General features: G+C 36.6%; 2 protein-coding genes across 16 annotated transcripts in view; one reads left to right on the top strand and one right to left on the bottom strand.

Moving 5' to 3' along the window:
- The window catches only part of SECISBP2 (SECIS binding protein 2), a 114,643-nt gene that overhangs the window by 59,089 nt on the left and 35,513 nt on the right, over positions 1-20,041 (top strand). For 3 of the 4 annotated variants that reach the window (XM_072597400.1, XM_072597402.1, XM_072597403.1), the window contains 2 exons: positions 3,111-3,312; positions 4,895-5,192. In XM_072597400.1, coding sequence (XP_072453501.1) covers positions 3,111-3,312; positions 4,895-4,989 — 297 coding nt within the window. In that variant the 3' untranslated portion in view covers positions 4,990-5,192. Of the gene's footprint in view, positions 1-3,110; positions 3,313-4,894; positions 5,193-20,041 lie in introns of those variants that run through there. The other variant, XM_072597401.1, reaches the window with a different exon arrangement.
- The window catches only part of SEMA4D (semaphorin 4D), a 203,552-nt gene continuing 192,245 nt past the window's right edge, over positions 8,735-20,041 (bottom strand). For 11 of the 12 annotated variants that reach the window (XM_072597413.1, XM_072597408.1, XM_072597412.1 and 8 more), the window contains 2 exons: positions 11,880-12,089; positions 9,467-10,135 (listed from right to left, as the gene is read on the bottom strand). In XM_072597413.1, the coding sequence (XP_072453514.1) occupies positions 9,930-10,135; positions 11,880-12,089 (416 nt within the window). In that variant the 3' untranslated portion in view covers positions 9,467-9,929. Of the gene's footprint in view, positions 9,155-9,466; positions 10,136-11,879; positions 12,090-20,041 lie in introns of those variants that run through there. The other variant, XM_072597418.1, reaches the window with a different exon arrangement.

Consider the following 20,041-nt stretch of genomic DNA (forward strand, 5'->3'; position numbering starts at 1 on the left):
GGAATATATATACCTTGCTGGTTGTCTCTTCCAATAAAATATAAGCTCCTTGCAGGCAGAGATTGTTTTTTCTTTATCTTTTTAACCCCAACACTTTACACAATGACTGGCATATACTAGGCATTTCATAAATAAATTAAATCGAGCCAGAATGGTAATGGTCCTATACATTTATAAAGATTAATTTAAGGAACTGGAAGTGATTCTCCTGAAAAAGAGAACACTCTGTTTGCACATGACAATATTCAAGCATCTCAAGGCCTATTACAAAAGATGGATTAGGCTTGTTCTGCTTTGTTCCCAGAAGGCAGAATGAGGAACATTTCATAGAGGTTGCAGAGAGGCAGATTTAGACTTTGATATGAGGAAAAATGTATATAAATTAGAAAGGGCTACCTGAGGAGCTCATTAGCTGCTCTTCACTAGATGTCTTCAAGCAAAAGCTAGATAGAAATGACCTCTTAACAGTTTTGCTGTAAAGGAGATGCTTGCTCAGGTACAGATTGGAATTGACCAGTGAGGTTCCTTTGAACACTAATTGTGTATTTTAAATTAAATTTTTGCTGTATCTGTGACTAATAAAGTTTGCCTTGGTCAAGAGAAAGGCCACCTCTTCATCTGAGAACAGTAATGGAGGAGGAGAGAGTGGGGGAAGGAAGATGCATGAATGGCATGAGATAAGGAGGAAGAGAAAAGAGCTTGTAACCGGTGGCCTCAGTGAAGTATGAGGTCAAAGAATTGGTTACATGAACTCTTATTGATAATAATTGGAACCTCAGGTAGTCAGTCAACAAACATTGATAAAGTACTAGGCAGTGTGCTGAGTTCAGGGGTTACAAAGAAAGGCAAAAACTCTGCCTGCTCTCTAAAATCTTATGTTTGAATAAAGTAAACAGCATGTAAATAACCAGGTACACACCTCATATCTTCAGATAGAAGGTTATCCCAAGAGGGAAGGCACTGGCAACTGGGGAGACAAGTAAAAGTCTGAAGAATGGGATCTGAGCAGAATCTTAAAGGTTGACAAGGAAACTAAGGCAGAATTGAGGAGAGCATTCAGATACGGAGAGGTGGTGCAGATACAGCAGGTGGAGTGGCAAGTAGTTGAGAGGAGTGAAGTGTAAGAAAACTGAAAAGGCAGGAAAGGGCCAAGTTGTAAAGAACTTTAAATGCCAGATGAAGATTTTAAATACCTCCTTCTAGGATCAGATATAGATCGTCATTGGAACTAAATAGGTAGGGAAAAGGCATGGTTAGAACTACACTGAGGAAAATCACTTTGGCATCTAAGAGGAGAATGGACCACAGTAGCAACAGACCTAAGTCAGGGAGATCAGTTAATTACAAAGCTATTTCAGTTGTCCTACTGAGAAATGAAGAGGGCCTGAACTAAAGTGGTATCTGTGTATGTAGTGAGAAGGGAACATTCATGTGTGAGAGATATTCAGGTCACAGCAACACAATTTGGCGTTTGATTAGATATGTATTATGACAGTCGTTGAGGTGTTGAAGATGACACTGAAATTTCAAGACTTGCTAGCTGGGAAGATGGTAATACCATTAATTAGGTAACTTCAGAAGAAACGATGGTTTGGAGGGAATGATAATGAATTCTGTCTTGGACATGATGAATTTGAGATGCCAACAGGCCATCCAGTTCCAAATGTTCAAAAGGTGCAATTGTTAATTCAGGACTGTAGCTCAGGAGAGGAGACTAGGCCTGGATATAGAAATAAGGGCATCATCCACCTAGAAATGATAATTGAAAGCCTTGAGAACAGGTGAGATTACCACATGAGATAGTATAGATTAGAAGGCCCAGGACAGAGTGTTGGAAGACATCTGCAGTTAGTGGACCTGATGTGGGAATATCCATCAAAAGAGACTGAGAAGGAATGGTCAGACCTATAGGAGGAAGATCATGAGAATAGTAATGAAAACTATTTTCATTAGGAGGCTAAAGTAATCAACATCAGAAGCCTCAGAGAGGTCAAGAAGAATTAGAACTCAGAAAAGTTCTTTAGACTTGGTTATCTAAGATGATTGATCATTTGAGAGAACAGCTTCCATTGAATGATGTCAGAAGCCAGACTGCAGAAGGTTGATGACATTCTCAGGCAGTTTCACCAAAAATGAAGAGAGAGAGAGAGAGAGAGATAGAAGGGTAACTAGTGATTGGGTCATATAAGTGTTTTGTAAGGATTAGAGAGACACAAACATGTTTGTAGGTTGCAGGAAAGGAATCATAAGATTAGGAGTGTTTGAAGGTGATGGAATCATAGTGAGGGGAGCTTGTAGAAGAGAGAGGGATGGAATCAAGAGCTGATGTAAAAGGATTTGCCTTGGTCAAGAGAGGGGCCACCTCTTCATCTGAGACAGGAAGGAAAGAGAAGATAGTGGGGGAAGATGCATGAGTGGCATGAGATAAGGAGGATAAGAGAAGAAAGCTTGTAGCCAGTGGCCTCAGTGTTTTCAGTGAAGTATGAGGAAAATTCCTTCTAGGAAGGGGATGCTGTGGGAGGATGGAGGAGAGACGATCTAAAACAGCCACTGTGAAGAATGGGATAGCAAACTGATTATTAAAGGCTTGCTTTGCTGTGGTGATTGTGATGGGATGATTCAGTTGTGATTAAGTAACATAAATCAACAGGTTTTCTTGATTTCTTCCTTCTCTAGTAAGCTGCATGTGAGTAGGAGTGAAAGCTGGATGATGGCAACAGTCCAGAAAGTGTTTTTCAGCAAAATATAATAGGGTGCAAAGGATCCAAGAGTAAAAGAGAATGTAGCAGTTCAGGAGTGATGGGACATTTGGTCTCCATGAACAGGTTGCATTTAAACCACCTGAATTTTACTTTATCATAAAACTGGATCTATAAATAAAATTGTTTGACTTCTTTATCCTCATCACTGCCTCATTACTGCCAGTCCACCCATTTTTAACAAATTTATTAAGATAATTATTTCTTTCATTTGTTATTTGTCTACTTTTTGTTCTAGTGCTGACATCCTTCTAAAATGTTAAGATAAAAAGATTTTAAGAAAAAAAGTGATTAGACCAGCGTACTGTTGAATGTTTAGGAGTCACTCATTTGCTTTTTCTTCTGTCCCAGGATCAGTTTCGCAAAATGATAGAGCTTACGATGGAAGCCAGACAGGCATATAAGGTTATGTTAGCAACTTTAAAAGAAGGAGCTGGAGCGGTAGAGACGGAGAGTCCTCTACCCTCTTCCCTTACTCTGCAGAGCTCTTCAGGTTGCTCTTCAGAACTTAGTAAAAGAACTGACGCAACAAAAGAGGAAGAACCAAATTACAGTAAGTGGTACACACATTGACTTTTGTTTGACATTCATAACGATGGTGTTTTTTCTATTTTAACCAGCGCTCCTGATACCAGCATAACAGGAATCATTACAATGTGATTTGTGGCCAAATGTTTATCGAAGTTCATGGAACATCAAAGCTAAAAGGGATCCTTTTAAAAGGGTCTTTTAAAAAAGTTTTATTGATGATCTTTTAAAATTATGACTTCCCAGTGACTTTCCACATTCATCTCCAATACAGCCTTCCCACATAACAAATTAGTACAGTCTGTTAAAACAGATCCTCTCACTGACAGTGTCTGGAAATGTATGCTTCATTGTGTAGTACTATCTATCTGCCTAGAGGTAGGCTTCACCATCAGTCCTCTGGTCACATGAGGTCACTACAGTGACCAAATTCCAAATTCTAATGCTGTTTTCCTTTCCATTATTGATAGCTTCCTTTACTTAACTGATGAAGAAACTGAAACCCCAAACATTGTTGCTTTCTTAAGAGCAAGTAGTTACTACACAAACTTAGAGCCAGAAGAAATTTGACAGGCTCTCTAGTCTAATTTGTATCTGAACAAAATGTCCTCCATGGCTTACCTCATCATCCAGCTTTTGCTTGAAGGCTCCAGTGAGTGACTCGCCTCTCCTTCCTAACAGTTCCAGTCTATTTTGGGATGGCTCTGGTTGTTAGGAACTTGTTTCTTTATCTCACATCTCACTCTGATTTTCCATAATGTTCTGTTACCATTGCTCCGAATTCCTCCCTCTGGGACCAAATAGAACAAATGTAATGTCTTTTCCACGTGACAGCCCTTTATATGCTTCAGGTTAGCTGTCATGTTTACCCTAAGTTGCTTCTTCAGGCTAATGTCTTTAGTTCCTTCAAATAATGCACAAGTAGCATAATTTAGAGACCCTCCATCTTGTTTTCACTGTTTGTTGTGAGTGTCATTCCTATAATGGAGCTTTCTAGAATTATTGAATCAATTATAGAGCTGAAAACTGCATTAGGTCTTTTACTTCCTGGTCTTACTACCTTTTTCCACTTTGTTGAATGTATGAATGTCATCTTCATCAGACTTTATAAACTAAATGGGACTGAGCTCACTAAGTTCTTGACAGTGTTCTATAAGAAGTGACATTGTAGAGAACTGCCATACCCACAAATCCCTAATGAATTTGTGTACTCTGATGCAGATTTCTCATTACTTTTTCAGTTAAGATTATAAACTTAAAATCCCACATTTTGTTGAGTAGTCACACTAGATAACTTTATTTTCTCTGTGAATGTTCTTGTAGCTTAAACTGGATCCTTTGTCAGTTTTCTGTACGTTCTTACATGTGTTAAAACATGGCCAAATTTGAGCGATTAAAAGAAGACATTCCTTTGTTAAAGATAAACAATTTAATAAAAATTTTAAAAATGTTATCCAATAAGTCAAGTTAGTGTCCTAAAATAGGCAGCCTTTATTTTCTGAAGCCTTAAATAGTTCAGTAAGCTGATTACAGCTAAGATACTTATGGTTTGAATGTGGCATTGTTAACATCATGTGTTAAATTGTAATGTTTTCCTTTACTTCTAGTTAAAATCTGGAAGAAAAATCTTGAAGAGTATAACCCATATGCACTGGAACTAGAGCAGACTTCAACCACTGAAATGCTGAACTTGAATTTATGAGAAAAGAATACTTGTTTGGGGATGGGGGAGGTAGGGAACAGATGATCATTTTGTGTTCTCTCTCCCCTTTTCTCAATTCTTTATGAATGTTTAAAAATATTTTGTATGAATATTTAATTTCAAAATTAACTGATGGTTTAATACATTATCTGTTGATAAATTATATAATCACTAAGCTATTAATACTTTACAGTGAACAGTAAGTTAACAGTTGCTAATACTTTTTTCCAAAACCTTTTCATATAAAATAGGATTTATTGATTTGAGAATTGTGGGGTATACTATAGATCTGAGAAATACCAGAAAACAAAAGACTTATTAATCCTCAGCTGCTGAAGCAGTTTGTTTTTTTACTTTCCAAAGACAGATTTATAGATGAGTAGACCAAGTTATTTAGTTCTCAGAGAACTGGCTATTTTGTGAACAGACATGCTAATCATGATAATTTTTAGCAGGAAGAAAAAAAAGACCACCCCAAATCTTACCTCTCTGATATGAAACTTCATTTCATCCCTGTCCTTTACTAGGAACCAGTGCAACTAAGGTTTTTTCCTCCTTCTATTATTGTTGTTGGTTTTCCAGTGGAGCATATTGTACTGAAGAGCTCAAGAGATAATGAAAAATTAAGTATTCCATGTGGGTCCTGGGAATTTACCAGTTTAAATGTAAAAACTGTTGCAGATATTTAGAAAAGTTGCTGTGGAGAGCTTCAGAAGGAATAATGCTTTTTTAACCCATTGTCTTATGTAAATTTTACAACTTTAGTCTTTTTTTAAGCAACATAGAGGGTATGAAAGAAATTTAAATTAGAAGTTCAAATTGGCTTGATAATTTCATCTAAATAGTTTTTAAGAGCCAGAGAGAAAAGATGAAAATTAACTTCCTTTAAGTCTTTGAGTTTGAAGAGGAACGTGTTGCTTTTTCTTAATTTCTCATTCTGTCTGGAGATTATTTAACCTGCATTTGGGAGGAGAGGGTAGGGGAAATAACATAATCTCAGAGAAGATGGAGTTTGCTCCTATACTATTTTGAAGGAGGGAATAGTTTTGAGTAACAGAACATTTTTAGCTTTGAAAATATGTTTAGTTGAAATAGATCATGCCATAGGGAAATAGTTCGCATGAAGAGCTAATTTTTTAAAAGAAAAAATGAAACTAAAATGGGTTCTTCTTTGGGCACTATCTGTGCTGAGATCAGCAGTTATGTATGGTGCTGTACTTTGTGCTCTAACCTTTAGAAAGTTATTCCTAGAATATTGGACAATATTTAAAGATAAAACAAGTCAGTCTGCTGTTCACAGGCTCAATAGATGGGCATTAGAGTTTCCCTCTTTTTCTTTCTTATTTTGGCTGATCACAATGTATAGAGAAGTTTCTTTCAGTTTTTTCCCCCTCTCATCAGTGTGGCAGAAGAATAAGTCTTACTAGCCTTAAAAGAGATTAAATATAGAAGATAATTCTGAAATACTAGATGGTAAACATAATTTATTTTAATATAAGGAAGATTTATCATCTAATAATCATTTCCCAAATAATCATAGCATGTTTGCCATACTTTCAGTCACATTATTCCTTGAAACCCAATACTTTATAATTTAAAAACTACAATGATAATTTAAAACATATTTACTGTTCTCTACAAACAAGCTGCTTCCATTAACTCCCTTTTTTTTAAGTTTCTAGGCCCCATACTATTAGCTGCTATTATAGTATTTTTTTAAAACCTCAGACTTAGAAGTAATAAATTTTAATGTTTGCAAGACTCAACAAACACACTTTCCCACTTAATTCTCAACTCAAAACAAACTCCATTCAAATAGGGTTGTCCCTTTCGATTTCATGGCAGTATTAGGAAAAATAGTTGAGGAATGGACCACAATTTTGCCAGGAATCAACATAAAATAATTTACCATGTACATGGTGTTAATTACTCTAAGGTATATAATGGGTGCAGCTTTTCTACATAAAGTAAATGCATGTAACAAAAGGTGATTTGATATTTGTTTTTACTCTTTAACAGTGCAGCATACCAAAAGATCATCTTTACGAATGAAACTTCAGAGCAGATAGATGTGTGTGTGTGTGTGTGTGTGTGTGTGTGTGTGTGTGTGTGTGTATAATTCAGTAAGCTAAATGCTGGTTTTCATGATCTGGAAGTACACTATAGACAATTCTATCAAGATGAATTTTATAGCTAACAAAAAAGCCAATTCCTTACAGAAAACCATTAATTCATTTATCATGTATTATAGATATAGATATCATGCTCCATATCCATAGTAAAAACTACAGAAACCACTATAGAAGCTTTAGAAATCTTTTGACAGAATGCCAAAAAGAGCCACAACGTGAGCCTCTTAAATAGTTCCTCCTGGAGTAAACAAGTCATTAAATCTTGATTAAGTCAGGGCTGGTAGTGTGAAGATCAGAGCACAGTGATACTCTGGGGCACATACTACAGGTGGCTAACCTAGAGTTAAATCATGATTTACTTTGGATAAAAATACTTAATCCTGTTATGTAAGGTGGTATGTTCTGGTACAGTTCTCTGTTCGTTACTGGACATGCTAAATGTCTTAGTGAGCTAAAGCTAATCAACAGAAAATAAGGTTATGCAGTTATATTAAAAATGCTTTTGAAACGTACTATTCTGAATTTACATAAAACTAAAGCAAAACAGTACAGAAATAGTAAGAACTGTAATTAAGCATTAGTTTGAATATTTGAATTACATGGTGAAAATACCTTTGATTTAACACAAACACAGGTTCTATACTAGACTTGTTTAAAAATGTCCTAATACCAAGCAAAAAATGGACGATTTAAGATTAAATTGGTATCCTAATACAATATATAAAATTTAAGTATAAACACCTTGTCACTTTTATCTTTTCAAAGTATGTGCATAGGCTATATCCATAAATGATTCACTAGAAATTGAAATATAAGAAAACATTAACTGTCACAAGACCGCTATGAAAACCAGTAAAAGATTTCCATGTTTAAAAATAATACCAAGGAGAGCATAGACTTTATGAAAGCATAAACCACCATCTATTACAAAATAGTATAGACAGAGACCAAAGGTAACTCAGTTATTCATGGTAATGGGAACAAGGATACCTTGAGTGAATAAATCAGAATCCTTTTCCTCTGTTCATCCACTAACCTCAACCAGAGATTTTGTTTGACCAGAAATACTAATTATATAGAATTTTACCTTTTCCAGCTCTAGGAGAATTGTATGAGTAAAAAGTATAGCAGTCAGAATGGAAGATATAAAAATAGCAAGCCCTGGGATGAACCACAAGCCTGGTCATCAGAAATAGGCTATCATAATAGCATCTTATTCTTTGGGGTCATTACTTTTTTTCCCTTGCCCTAGTTCCTTTGTTCAGACATAATAATAAGGTATAGAGTACGTTTAAGGTTTACGTGGTGTTGTATATGTATTATCCCAGCTGACCCCTGTGAGGCAGGTGGCATTATTATCTACATTTTACAGATGAGAAAGATGAGGCTGAGAGATTGAAATGATTTACCTAGGATCACACAACTAGTAAATGGGATGGGATTTCAGCTTTCTGATTACCACATCCTCTAGCTGCTTCTGAGCTGACAAGAAAAAGAAATGCTTTTCAAAACAAATTAAGGATTACTTCTGTGGGACAAAAACATCTCTAGTCACTTATTAAAATATCTTTAGACAGTTGATGTTTATTTTTCAGCCTTAACTACAGAAAGATGGCCTTAATCAACTTAACTTAGAGCTTGCAGTAAAAGATCACGTTGTTGACTCTCTGTGGCTTATGTGCAAGTAGTTGCATTGTCCACCTTCATTTTCCAAGATCATTATGGGATTATATATGTTCCTGCATTAGTGAACACAACATGGATTTTCATGCCTTAAGAGAAAACAATGTTCAAATTGTGAATATCTCATTAGTAGTGGGGTTTTTTTTTTAAGAAATTTCAGAATAGTGACAAAAATCTTGCTCTAATTTCTCCATTCTCATCAGCTGCTTTTGAAGAACTGATTTCCAGCTTTAAGCTGTGTGGAATCTTCTTCGAAGTATGGTTGGAATAGAAGAAGCATTAACTTCCATAGTTGTGCATCAGTTTTTCTCCAGCATCTTGTTTAAATAGGTGTCCTCATTACAGCTTTCCTGAAAGAAAATCAGTCTTAATTTTCCCCTTGAATCTGTACTCAAGCTGATTTTTTGTGAAGAAACTGGTATTTTATAATGGGATTTAGGGCTTACTGCTTAGATCTGGTTCTCGCTCAGGAGATAAAAGTAGAAATTAATACAAAGAAAAAGATTTCTATACATCAAGTGATACATGAGATTATTCTCGAAGAAAGTCACTGTTGGTTACTGCCAGAAATATGGACCATTGGAGAAGGTAGTATACTTCCTGTCTTATTATTGCTACTTTTAAAGATGAACTTTCTCCAGACCTGAAGGTATTATTTCATATTTGCCCAATTGGGAATTTTTTTTTTTTTTTACTGGCTTTGGTGCAGCTCCAAGCGGAATAGGGGACAAGGCATTTGTGCACCATGGGTAGTGTTTGAAAATTATGTTCCATTTGTGTTTCCAGCCACCAGCTTTGAATCATAGAATTTGAAGTTTTAGCTCCAAAAGGGACATTTTGAGATAATCTAGACTAACCCCCTTCATTTAATATGGGAAGAATCTTCACTCTGTGCAGTTTAGCATTACAAAAATCATATGCCCATCTAAAGAGGAATTAATGTGCATGTATATTGTTCTTTTAGCTACCTAATTAGCATTTCCACAATCTCTTAAGAAATGTGTGTAGTTCTTCCAGCCAGTAGGGGCATTTCTCATACTAGATAAACAGGCAAAGTAACATTTGCCTTGATGTCACTCAGTAGTAGCTGAGTGGAAGGAAAAAAAAAGAACTTGAATAAAAAAACTAAAGATATGACATAAATCCTGAAAAGCAGAGACCTATTGTCTCAGGCTCTTGTTGCCGCATAGGCTTTAAAGTGAAGCTGAACAAATGACCCAAAGATCCTCCTACCCAGGCTTTTTTCCAGTTCTGCATCATTTGGTCATGTTCATTAACCACACTCTTCCAATTATTGAACTCTCTAGTCCAGCTTTCTTGATGAGTGGCCTCTGAAAAATACAAACAGTTCCACAAAGTGAAAAAAAATCTAAGACACAAGACACAGCCTTGTAATGTATTGGTTGAGTTGTCAATCTCAAGTAGGAGAGGATGTCTCCCTCAAAGACATTGAAGGGTAGGAGTAGTTGGATAGGTGTTGAAGAAATGCTGGGGGGTATCAGACTGGTGCTCTGAAAATCCTCCACCGCAACCTGTAAGCTCTCTACTTTCCTGTCCATCAGTGTGTTTTCACATCTTTTTTGCCTTTTCTACTTTTGTGCAAGGTGGTTGTCAGTTTATTCTTAGCATGAAAAAAATATTCTAAGAGATAGCAGATGACTAGTGGGATGGGCCTGCCACTGATGAGACTTCTTTTCACTTGATCTGTCTTTAGTGCCTGTGATTGAAATCTAGAATATGACTTTGGTAGCATAGAAGTTAATGTGAACTACAATTCATACTATTTCAAGAAGCTTAACTTCATTTAATTTATTATATTAGCTCCCTTAAAAACTTGTCATGGTCCCCTTCTTTTCATAAGCATAAAGCCTTAACTACCTCATTTCTTTGCAGTAGTGCTCATGAGGATTTACTGCATGACATTTTAGGAACCATAAAACATTTTAGTTATGGAAAACAGAACAATTAAACTTAGGTACAAATGAAGGCCATGAGACAAATGTTTATGGTTTATGTTTATAGCCATCAAAATGGCTTTTCAGCCTGGCAAATGTTAGCACAGAAGCTTTCTAAAATCCAATAGTGAACCAAATTGGGAATTGGTGTGTATACGTTGTCCTCTTTCACAAATAACTAGTAGTCTGCGTTTAATAATTACAGGAAAGGAGCTCCCAAGTAAAAAAGTAAGAAAATGAACACTTCAATTAAACATAAAACTGTTATTTGTTTTCCTTTCATTCTGTTGCTCTTCTGCCTGCTTTCATTAAAAATCATTATGTAGGGAAACAGGAAAGGATCCTAGCATCTTTGGGCCACCCTTTCATTTTACAAATGTGGGCTGACGTGCAGAAATGTCAAATGACTTGCCCAAGGTGAAGAACTTGGGTTTGAGCTGAGCGTCTCTGATTCTGAATCAGATGCAGGGCTCCAATCTGAGAAGTATAGGCTGGAAATGGGATAGAGATCATCTTGTCTATTCCCTCATTTCAACAAAGGAAAAGTTAGATCCAGAGAAGAAATTTACCAAGGTCATGAAGTGAGTTAGTAGTAAATTCAAGATTAGAACCCAGATCACTTGATTCTCTTTCCAGCATTCTATGCTACTATATCACTTTTGCTGAGGGTTGGACCTTGGCCTCCACTGATAAAATTTATTAAGTAGTGAGATAGAAACATTTAATATCTGTGACAAAGCCTGGTGAAAAAAAGGTTAGTGCTGTACACTGAAACGAAGCTTTTGGTTTATCTCAGGATATGTAAGTTATTTAGACTACCGTTACCTCAGAGTCAGCGATAGCTGCCTTTCAGTGATTCTAGCCAGCTTTCAAAAGTCCCTACTCTTCTTCTCTGAAAGGAGGCACCCTCTTTTAAGAAAAAGGTGAAGTGGTCTCTTTTCATTGTTTTTGATTGTTTACCATTGGCCCCCTGTTCACAATAACATGATGTCTTAAAGAATTTGTTTTTAGCTAAGCGAATAGGTTATCTTTTAACAGAAAGAATACAACCTTACAGAAAACCAGTGTTAGCATGCCCTGATTGTTCTCAGCTCAAGATAAGAGAAGACAGCCCACCTACCTTGTCTGTCCACGGTGATCCATGCTTTGGAGGCCTTATTTCCTGTCTTGGAGAGAAAAGAACAACAATACTCCGCACTTTCTCTTAGTGTGTCTTTGACCCAACTAAATAAGTATACTTTGCCATCAGGCAATACGTGAGTCTGGACAGAGACACACGCATCTATTTTTTGTCCATTCTTCTCCCAAATAACATGCACATCACTGGGACCTAGGAAGAATACACAGATCCCTTCATTAATAAAGGAACCAATAATGTTGGCCAACAAGGAAATTTAGCAAGTGTGACCTAGTGACTACATTCTGAAGGGAAAGAGATATCTTGATTGCATGTGTCTGTTTTCTAGCTAGCAGGAACCAACTTCTACTTTTTGAATTTCTCCACTTGATAGGTTGTTGTGGTCATTCTAACAGCGTTATTTCCAGCATTATAACTTCATTTCCCTTTTTTGACAGGATTATTAGATCGGTAAATAAGAAGAATATTATTTGTACGGTTAGGTCTTTAGTAAGTCATTTGTCAAAGTCTGTCCTGATGTTCTGTCATGATGGAAAAGATTGAAAGATATATAGGCTGTTTCATTGGATATGGAATTGGTTGAATGACTGAACAAAGTAATGGTTAGATATTAGCTTGGAGGGAGGTCTGCCTTTAGAATATTCTAGGGATCCATGTTGTTTAATATTTTTGATCATGACTTAGATAAGGGTTAAAGGACAGCCTCCTCAAATTTGCATAGATACCAAACACTGGTTCATAAGTCAGAATTCAAAAAAATCTTGACAAGACTGTCATTGGTTTGATTCGAGATAAAATGAAGCTAATGCACATAGATATAAGATTTTACGCTCCGTAGTTTATTCTGGAAGCTACAAGTCTTTGCTTCCCAAATACATGTAACTCTGAAAGATGTGCCACAGTAGGAATTCAGCATTATGTCAGTCTTTTCCTCTTTTCACTCCTGGTTTCTACCTGAAGCTTGAAAGATCATTATTAAGAAATAAAACAGTATTTACTTAAGAATACTTTAAGAAGAAACATTTTTAAAAATTAATAGTAATGTAAGGAAATGTGAGCAGACAGTGCAAAAGGGTAGCGAAAGATAAGGGGAAAATATGAGTGAAAGAGTCTTGTACACTATAATAGGCCTTTGAATCAGTTTATCAAAATTAGGTTAGTTTAACCCCAGGAAAGGATTTGGAAGGGAAGTGAAGGTCGCAGGCTGGAAAATGTCATTAACAGATTGAGTATTCATCAGTCAATGACAGTGAGATGGAGCTGAGCACAGCTGGAGGATGGCTACTGGGGTTATTCTTACTGCCTTGACACAAGAAGCTGTCATTTTCCTTAGCCATGGGAAGTTCTGTGTGGATTACATGTGAAAACTCAGCCAAAGTTCCTTAGTTGTAGAATGATTCCAGGTGAGCTCTGAACCCCCCTCCCCCCCCCCCGCCATTTTGGATGAAAACAGCAAACAGAAGGAACACATTCTGTGCTTTTTACTGCCTCTTATCACTGATGAATCACAAAAGATTCATGTGATGAGATGCCAGTGGGAATTATTAGTGTCAGTGAACCTATCATTATAGTTCTTCCTCTCTCAAACACCAAAAAAAGAAAGGCTGACACTAGAAGGTTCTAACTATTCCAAGAGCTAACCAAAGCTTGTTTTTTTCCTATTTGCATGTTTTTTTGAATTGATGTAAAAAATTACTAGGCATTATTTTAATTTTCAAATTTCTCTTTAAAAAAATTGAGGTCAGGATTTCTTAGAGATGTCATGCCAGTAACAGTGACTTCCAAGGACAGTCCCAAGGTTACATAGCCTTCACATGTCAGCTTGGTAGGGAGCGTGAGAAACGACTGGTTTTCTGTCATTGCAACAAGCAGGTATTCAAGGCTTTCCATGGTTAGACTTTTCATTTGCCTTCAGAGAAAGGTTAATTCCAGACCAGAATAAAACTGTCATAGCTGAATTTTACTGTTTTCCAGTAGGAGTGTAAAAGTGTGAATCCTTATAAAGAGCTGAGCCAAGGCATATAAGTAGGTAATTACTATACCACACACCTCTTATTGAGGAGAAAAATGCAGAGAACTTTAGAGCTGGACATAAAATAGAAAGCATATGACATAAGAAGTGATGTTTTGTAGAACTGCAGAATCTTAGAAGGGCTCTCACTGTCTAGGTTCTAGACTAATCCATACTTGATTAGAAGTTCTCTCTACACCTCTTATACATGTTCTTCTCAAAGCTTCCTAGTAATTGAAAATTTACTGCCTTCCTGAAGCAGTCCATTCCACTTGAGTTGTTTCAGTTGTTAGGAAGTTTTCCTTACATCAAGGTAAAATCCACCTCCGCAACTTTGATCTACTGCTCCTAATTCTGTCCTTTGGGGCCAAGCACAATAAATCTAGAACCCTTTTCAACTATTTGATGAACATCTCTCTCCCTTGAGTCTGTTCCCGGTACCGGCAACACATGTTGTTATAGCATGGTTTCCTTGTCAGGCTTGTCATTCTTCTTCCTAAATGTGGTGTCCAGAACCATACTCCTGCCTTACCAGGATAGAGTAGTTTCCTTCTTCTGGACACTGTCTTATCAGTAACAAAACCTGAGACTAAATTTGATTTTTTAACTGACTTACATACCTTGTAACTCCCAGGTCTTTTTCACACAAATTGTCTAGCCTTACCTCCCTGGTTCTGTATTTATATGTTTAAATTTCCTAAGTTGTATGTAGATAGAGATCCAAACCTCAAAAATAGGAAGACCTTGCTAATGTCTTACTTACATATTAGCTTTTTTGATCCTAGCCAAGTCACTTAACTTCTCAGTGTTCAAGTCTGCATTCTAAGACTAAGTTGTGAGGAGTGTGCTGACGTGCAGTGGTAGACCCTTTCCTCCCCTAGGAGTTCCCAATATTGGTGAAATCACAGGTCTAGTACCTGTCCTGCATTTGACATGTTATTCTAGCTTAGATATTTTTGGATCCCACTTTTGTCATTCAGTGTGTTAGCCATCTCTCACCACTTGGAATCATTTCCAGATCTGATAAGCATGAAGTCTCTACCTTCAGCAGAGTTGCTGACAAAAAATTTAAAACAACAGAATCAGGGACAGAGTCCTTGGAGCACTTCACTGAAGACTGCTGAAGACAGCTGGTAAATAGAGAGCACTAGGCTTGCAATCAGGAACTGAGTTCAAATTCACCTCAGAAATTTAATATTTGTATGCAGGTCAATCTCTGCCTCAGTCTCCTCAGCTATAAAATGGAGATAATAACACTTTGCAGGGTTATTGTCAGGACAAAATAAGGTAATATTTGTACAAAGCACCTAACACAATTGTCTGGCACGTGGTAAGCTCTATATAAATGCTTTATTACTATCCCCTCTTCTTTCTGAATGGTCCTCTATTAATCACTACTATTTTGGGTTCAGTTGTTTAACCTGTTGGAAATCTATTTAACCACTATCATCTAGTTCACGTTTCTTCATTTTATCCACAAAATATCATGAGAAACTTTGACAAATGCCTTGGTGAAATATAGATGCATTGCCTGCAAAATTTCCTGTTTAAAAAGGTCAGATTGGCAAACCCAATTTTTGATGACACCTGCACTTTTGGTGATAACCACCTACCATTTTAAGTGCTCACAAATCATTTCATTAATAATTTGTTCCAGAGTTTTGGCAGGAATTGGAAGTCCAATCCACTAGTCTAAAGTGTGACGAACCCACCATGCCACTGGTTGCCTGACAACACAGGTCTAGAGTATGGAATGAGCACACTCTCCTAAGACTAGATAACTTTTTCCCTAGAAACAATGTAGTCACCTTAAACAAGGTATAATAGGGTAAAAGAAAAGTTCCTTATTTTTAAACCAATTTAATTATTTTAGGAGAGTAGCGTGAGTGACACTGTTGGAAGTAGGCTTTAGAACAAGGGTTAACTTGGGGAGTCTGTAAAATTTTTCAGAAATATATTTTGATAATTGCACAGCTAAATTCTGATTAGTACAAATAATGTATCCCCTGAAATGGTCACATGTATTCAGTTTTGTACTATTCAAATTTATAATTATGTGAAATATTAACCTAATAGAAATAAGCTAGGGGAATACCAATAATGCAAATATTTGATGGGATTTTCTTATTCATCTAATTGGGATTTATCTGTATTTCAGTATAATTGCCTTCCTTTGTTTAATGTATTTAAAAACATTCTGAAATATTTAAGACATGTAAAAATATGGCCATGACACAAAAGAGTTTAAGAACCCCTGCTATAATAAGAGTTATGAGACGTGGATTCATGGAACCTCAAAAGTTCAAAGGAGTGAGAAATATCATCTAGTCCAACCTATGCCTGACCAAGAATCCCCTCAATCATCCCCATCAAGTTTCGTCCAACCTTCACTCAAAGACCTTCAGTGATGGGAACCTCATGAGGTTGCCATTCAATTTTTGGACAGATCTAATTGTTAAGAAAATTTTCCAGCCCAAATAGGTTTTCTCTACAATTTTGATAATTGTTGCTAGCGTTGCTTTTTGGGGCCAAGCAGAATAAATCTAATCCCTTTCCCATGTAATACATTTTGAAATATTTGGAGACTGCTATTATCTTCTACATCTCACCCTTGGTATCTTTCCAGGTTAGACATTTCTAAGTGTTCCAACAACACATTGTGTAATTTTTCTCTTTTTTAAGCAGAAAACTGAATTTCTTATAGGGTGGAGTTTTTTGGGGGAGTGCGTATTGATTTCCACACAACAGCCACAAAACTGCTGCTCTTATCTGTACCTTCTTCTGAACTTCCTTCTTTCATCATCTGTGTGTGTGTATATTTGTTTCGTAGTTGCTTTTTCAAAATCACTGTCACTACTTACCAACTCTCCTCCCATAGAGTCCCTCTTTTGTGACAAATTAGTTGAACAAAATGAATTTACATGCTTTCTGTGTCCGAAAATTTATGTCTTGTATATTTGAAAACTGGTGTTCCTCAAAGTGTGGTCCAGGGACCCTTGGCAGGTCTTGGGGGAGGGGAAGTTTTTGAGGCCAAAACTGTTTTTATAACATTACTAAGACATTTTAACTTCTAATATAGTAAAACAGATATAGCCTTCAGAAAGACATTCTCTTTGGAGAAGGATCCTCAACGGTTTTTAAGACTATAAAGAGATATTGAGACCCAGAAAGCCTGACAACCACTATTTTACTCTGTCACCTCTGCCAAGAGGTAGGAGGTGTTCTCCATCATGAGTCTTCTGGAATCATGATTAGTTATTATACCGATCAGAGCATGAAATGTTTTCTAGTCCTGTCACCATCTTGGATCTTCTGGTTATACTCCAGTTTGTTAATGCACTCAACACAGAAGACTAAATTAGACTTAGATTGAATAAAACATTTATTAAGTGCATACCATGTCCCAGACTTTGTAAAGGTATCACTTACTCTCAGAGTTTTGCATTCAGATGGGGGAAGATAACACTTAAAAGAGAGCTGAAAAGAGGGCAGGGTAGGAAAAGGGCTTAAGTGTAAAATTCAAAGAAGTAGAGCCAGGTTAAAAGAGAATATGGTAGGCCTGGGTACTTAATGCAAGTCCTAGACAGGAATTCTGAGCCATTATGGTGAAGGTTATCTCCAGGTTGAGAAAGACTTCTGGGTAGAGTTTCAAGAGTGGTTAGTATTGTTATTTCCCTGAATCTAAAAATTAGCTTAATACAGGTCTTGTTAGCTGTTTTGGCTACCTTGTTACTCTTTAGTTATACTATACGGTCCACTAAAACTTCTAGGCCTTTATCATAGAGGTATTCTTTAACCTTATCTCCTCACATCCTATAATTGTATTTTACATTAATTCTTATTAAATTTCATTTTAGCAGATAAAACAGATTATATTATGCTATCAAGCTAATTATCTCTCCTAGCTCATGACATTTACAGATTTGATAAGCATTCCGGGGACTTGTCTAGTTTTGCCTGTAACTGTTGTAACCCCAGGGAAGTTACTTCACTTCTAAAAGTTGGATCTTCATTTCTAAAGATTGGATTTTTAGATTCTCTTCCAGCTAGACAATTCAGACATTCAGTGAAGAAAGTGGATCTGTTGAGTTTTTGACTCATTTTGTCCTCAGGCACATCATTGACCCAACTGGAAGGAAGGCATTCTATTTGAGCCACTATTATCCCTTCAATTTCCATTTTAAAATAAATGTGGGTGTGAGTGGGTGTGGATGTGTTTAATGGAATGAGAACACTGAGGATCCAGTGCCTTTTCGCACTGGCAAATTTATCTACCTCATTTGTCTTCTGTGCCCGTCCGTATCCCAAACCAATTTGAAAATTTTAAAAGTTCCCACAGATGAGTCCAAGGAAATTATCCCCAAAATCCTTCAACTTTAATGGGAAGATAAAAGGAATACTTTGTCCTCCCAGTTTCTTCCTGACCCTAGTTTTCCTGCCAGGGCTATCACAAGGTCAATATAAGGCTCTGCTATTGAGTGTATTTATGAAACTCCTACTGGTCCATTGTCTTTCCACGTAGACATCATTTGTCTGTTCCATCTCCAGATCCTCCACTTTGTTGTTAAAGACAATGAGGATTTCAGTGGAATAACTTAAGCCTGCTATTGGCACAAAATCTTATCAAGACTGAAGATATTCATTAACTCTTGTTGCCCTGCTGGCTTCAGCTATTGTAGGACAGGCTCTGCTTTGTTGGTATGTAGTTCTCTCTTTGTCCAACATTTGAGTGTTGTGCACAGTGAGCATATTCAGAAGTTTCCATCCCAGTAAGGATTATATAGACTCAGCTTCTACTACCATAACAGAATCATCAGAACAAACTCTGGTACCTTCTTAAACTTGGAGTAAAAACATGTCATGGTTGACCTTTTTGCCTCTATTACAGATGAAACCCCTAGTTTGTTGTGTGATGATCTGGACTGGCTTACAATCAAGAGTTATTATCTTGATCAAGATAGTAACTCATTCCTATTTTCCTCCTAATCATGAAAAGGTGAAAAATGCTTGCTATTCCATCTTTGATAACCTATAGACAGTCAACTTGGCAGTGTGACTGGGATTGTGAAATTTTAGATGGTGAGTTTTTCAAGAGTAGACATTTTGCCTTTCTTTGTAGCCCTACCTCTTAACATAGTGCTTGGCATATAGTAAGCACTTAATAAGTGCTTATTGACTGCTTTATTGGAGTTAAGAACTCCTGGCATAGTAACTCCCTCCACTAGTGCAAATGGTCAACTTTCTTTGTAATTTGAGTTTTGAATAATTGCCTGTGACCCTGAAACGGTTAAGTGACTTGTTCATAGTCACATAGCCCAATTTGAATACAGGTCTTACTAAATCCAGAGCCAGTGGCCCTCTATAGACTGTAATACTGCTTCATAAAACAAAACAAGAAACCATCACACTAGCACTTAAATGTGTTAAGATAACTCCTTTATAGTAATTCCTTGAGGCTGAAAACATTGCCACCATTCAACACATCTTTGGAACTCTTTCTGTAGTGGTCTTAAAAGTCAGTTTATAAAGCATATTAGAAAGTCACATTACTCTCATTACTTCCATTACACATCTTTTGTAATACCATCACCCCCTTTCCCTTCCCTAATGTGTTACTCATAGATTGATCATCCACCTTTTTTCACAAGACTTTTTCTCAAATGATCTGAATTCTCCACAAATCAAGCCTTTGTCCAAGGTGAGGGTAAGTGTTGCAACTCAACCTCTGAAGGCAATTCTTACAGAAGAATTCCAGAAACTATTTGAGCAATGGTAATACTGTGGGATAAGTATACAGCCCCTAAAGGGGATGCCATTCATTTAGATGTTTTAAGGTTGTTTTTAGCAGTCTCATACTTGATGTTTTATGTTCACTTGGCGCATTATTGTATTATATATTAGTCTGGATCTAAATAAGTAAAAAGTGCCGTGCAGATGGAATGTTAAGGTCTTCCTAAGCTAACGAGCTTCTCAGAGAAGCTTACAACTTAGCTAGGCTTATTGGAGCAATGGCTGACTGAGCAAATCCACAATTTTTGTTGAATTGTAAATATAGGGATGAAAAATTGAAACAAACATAAAAAAATTGGCCACAAAATTTAGAGAGGTCTGCATGATGTGGAGGATAGTGTTA

Source organism: Notamacropus eugenii, chromosome 3, assembly GCF_028372415.1.
Source record: "Notamacropus eugenii isolate mMacEug1 chromosome 3, mMacEug1.pri_v2, whole genome shotgun sequence".
Classification (NCBI taxonomy): Eukaryota; Metazoa; Chordata; class Mammalia; order Diprotodontia; family Macropodidae; genus Notamacropus; species Notamacropus eugenii.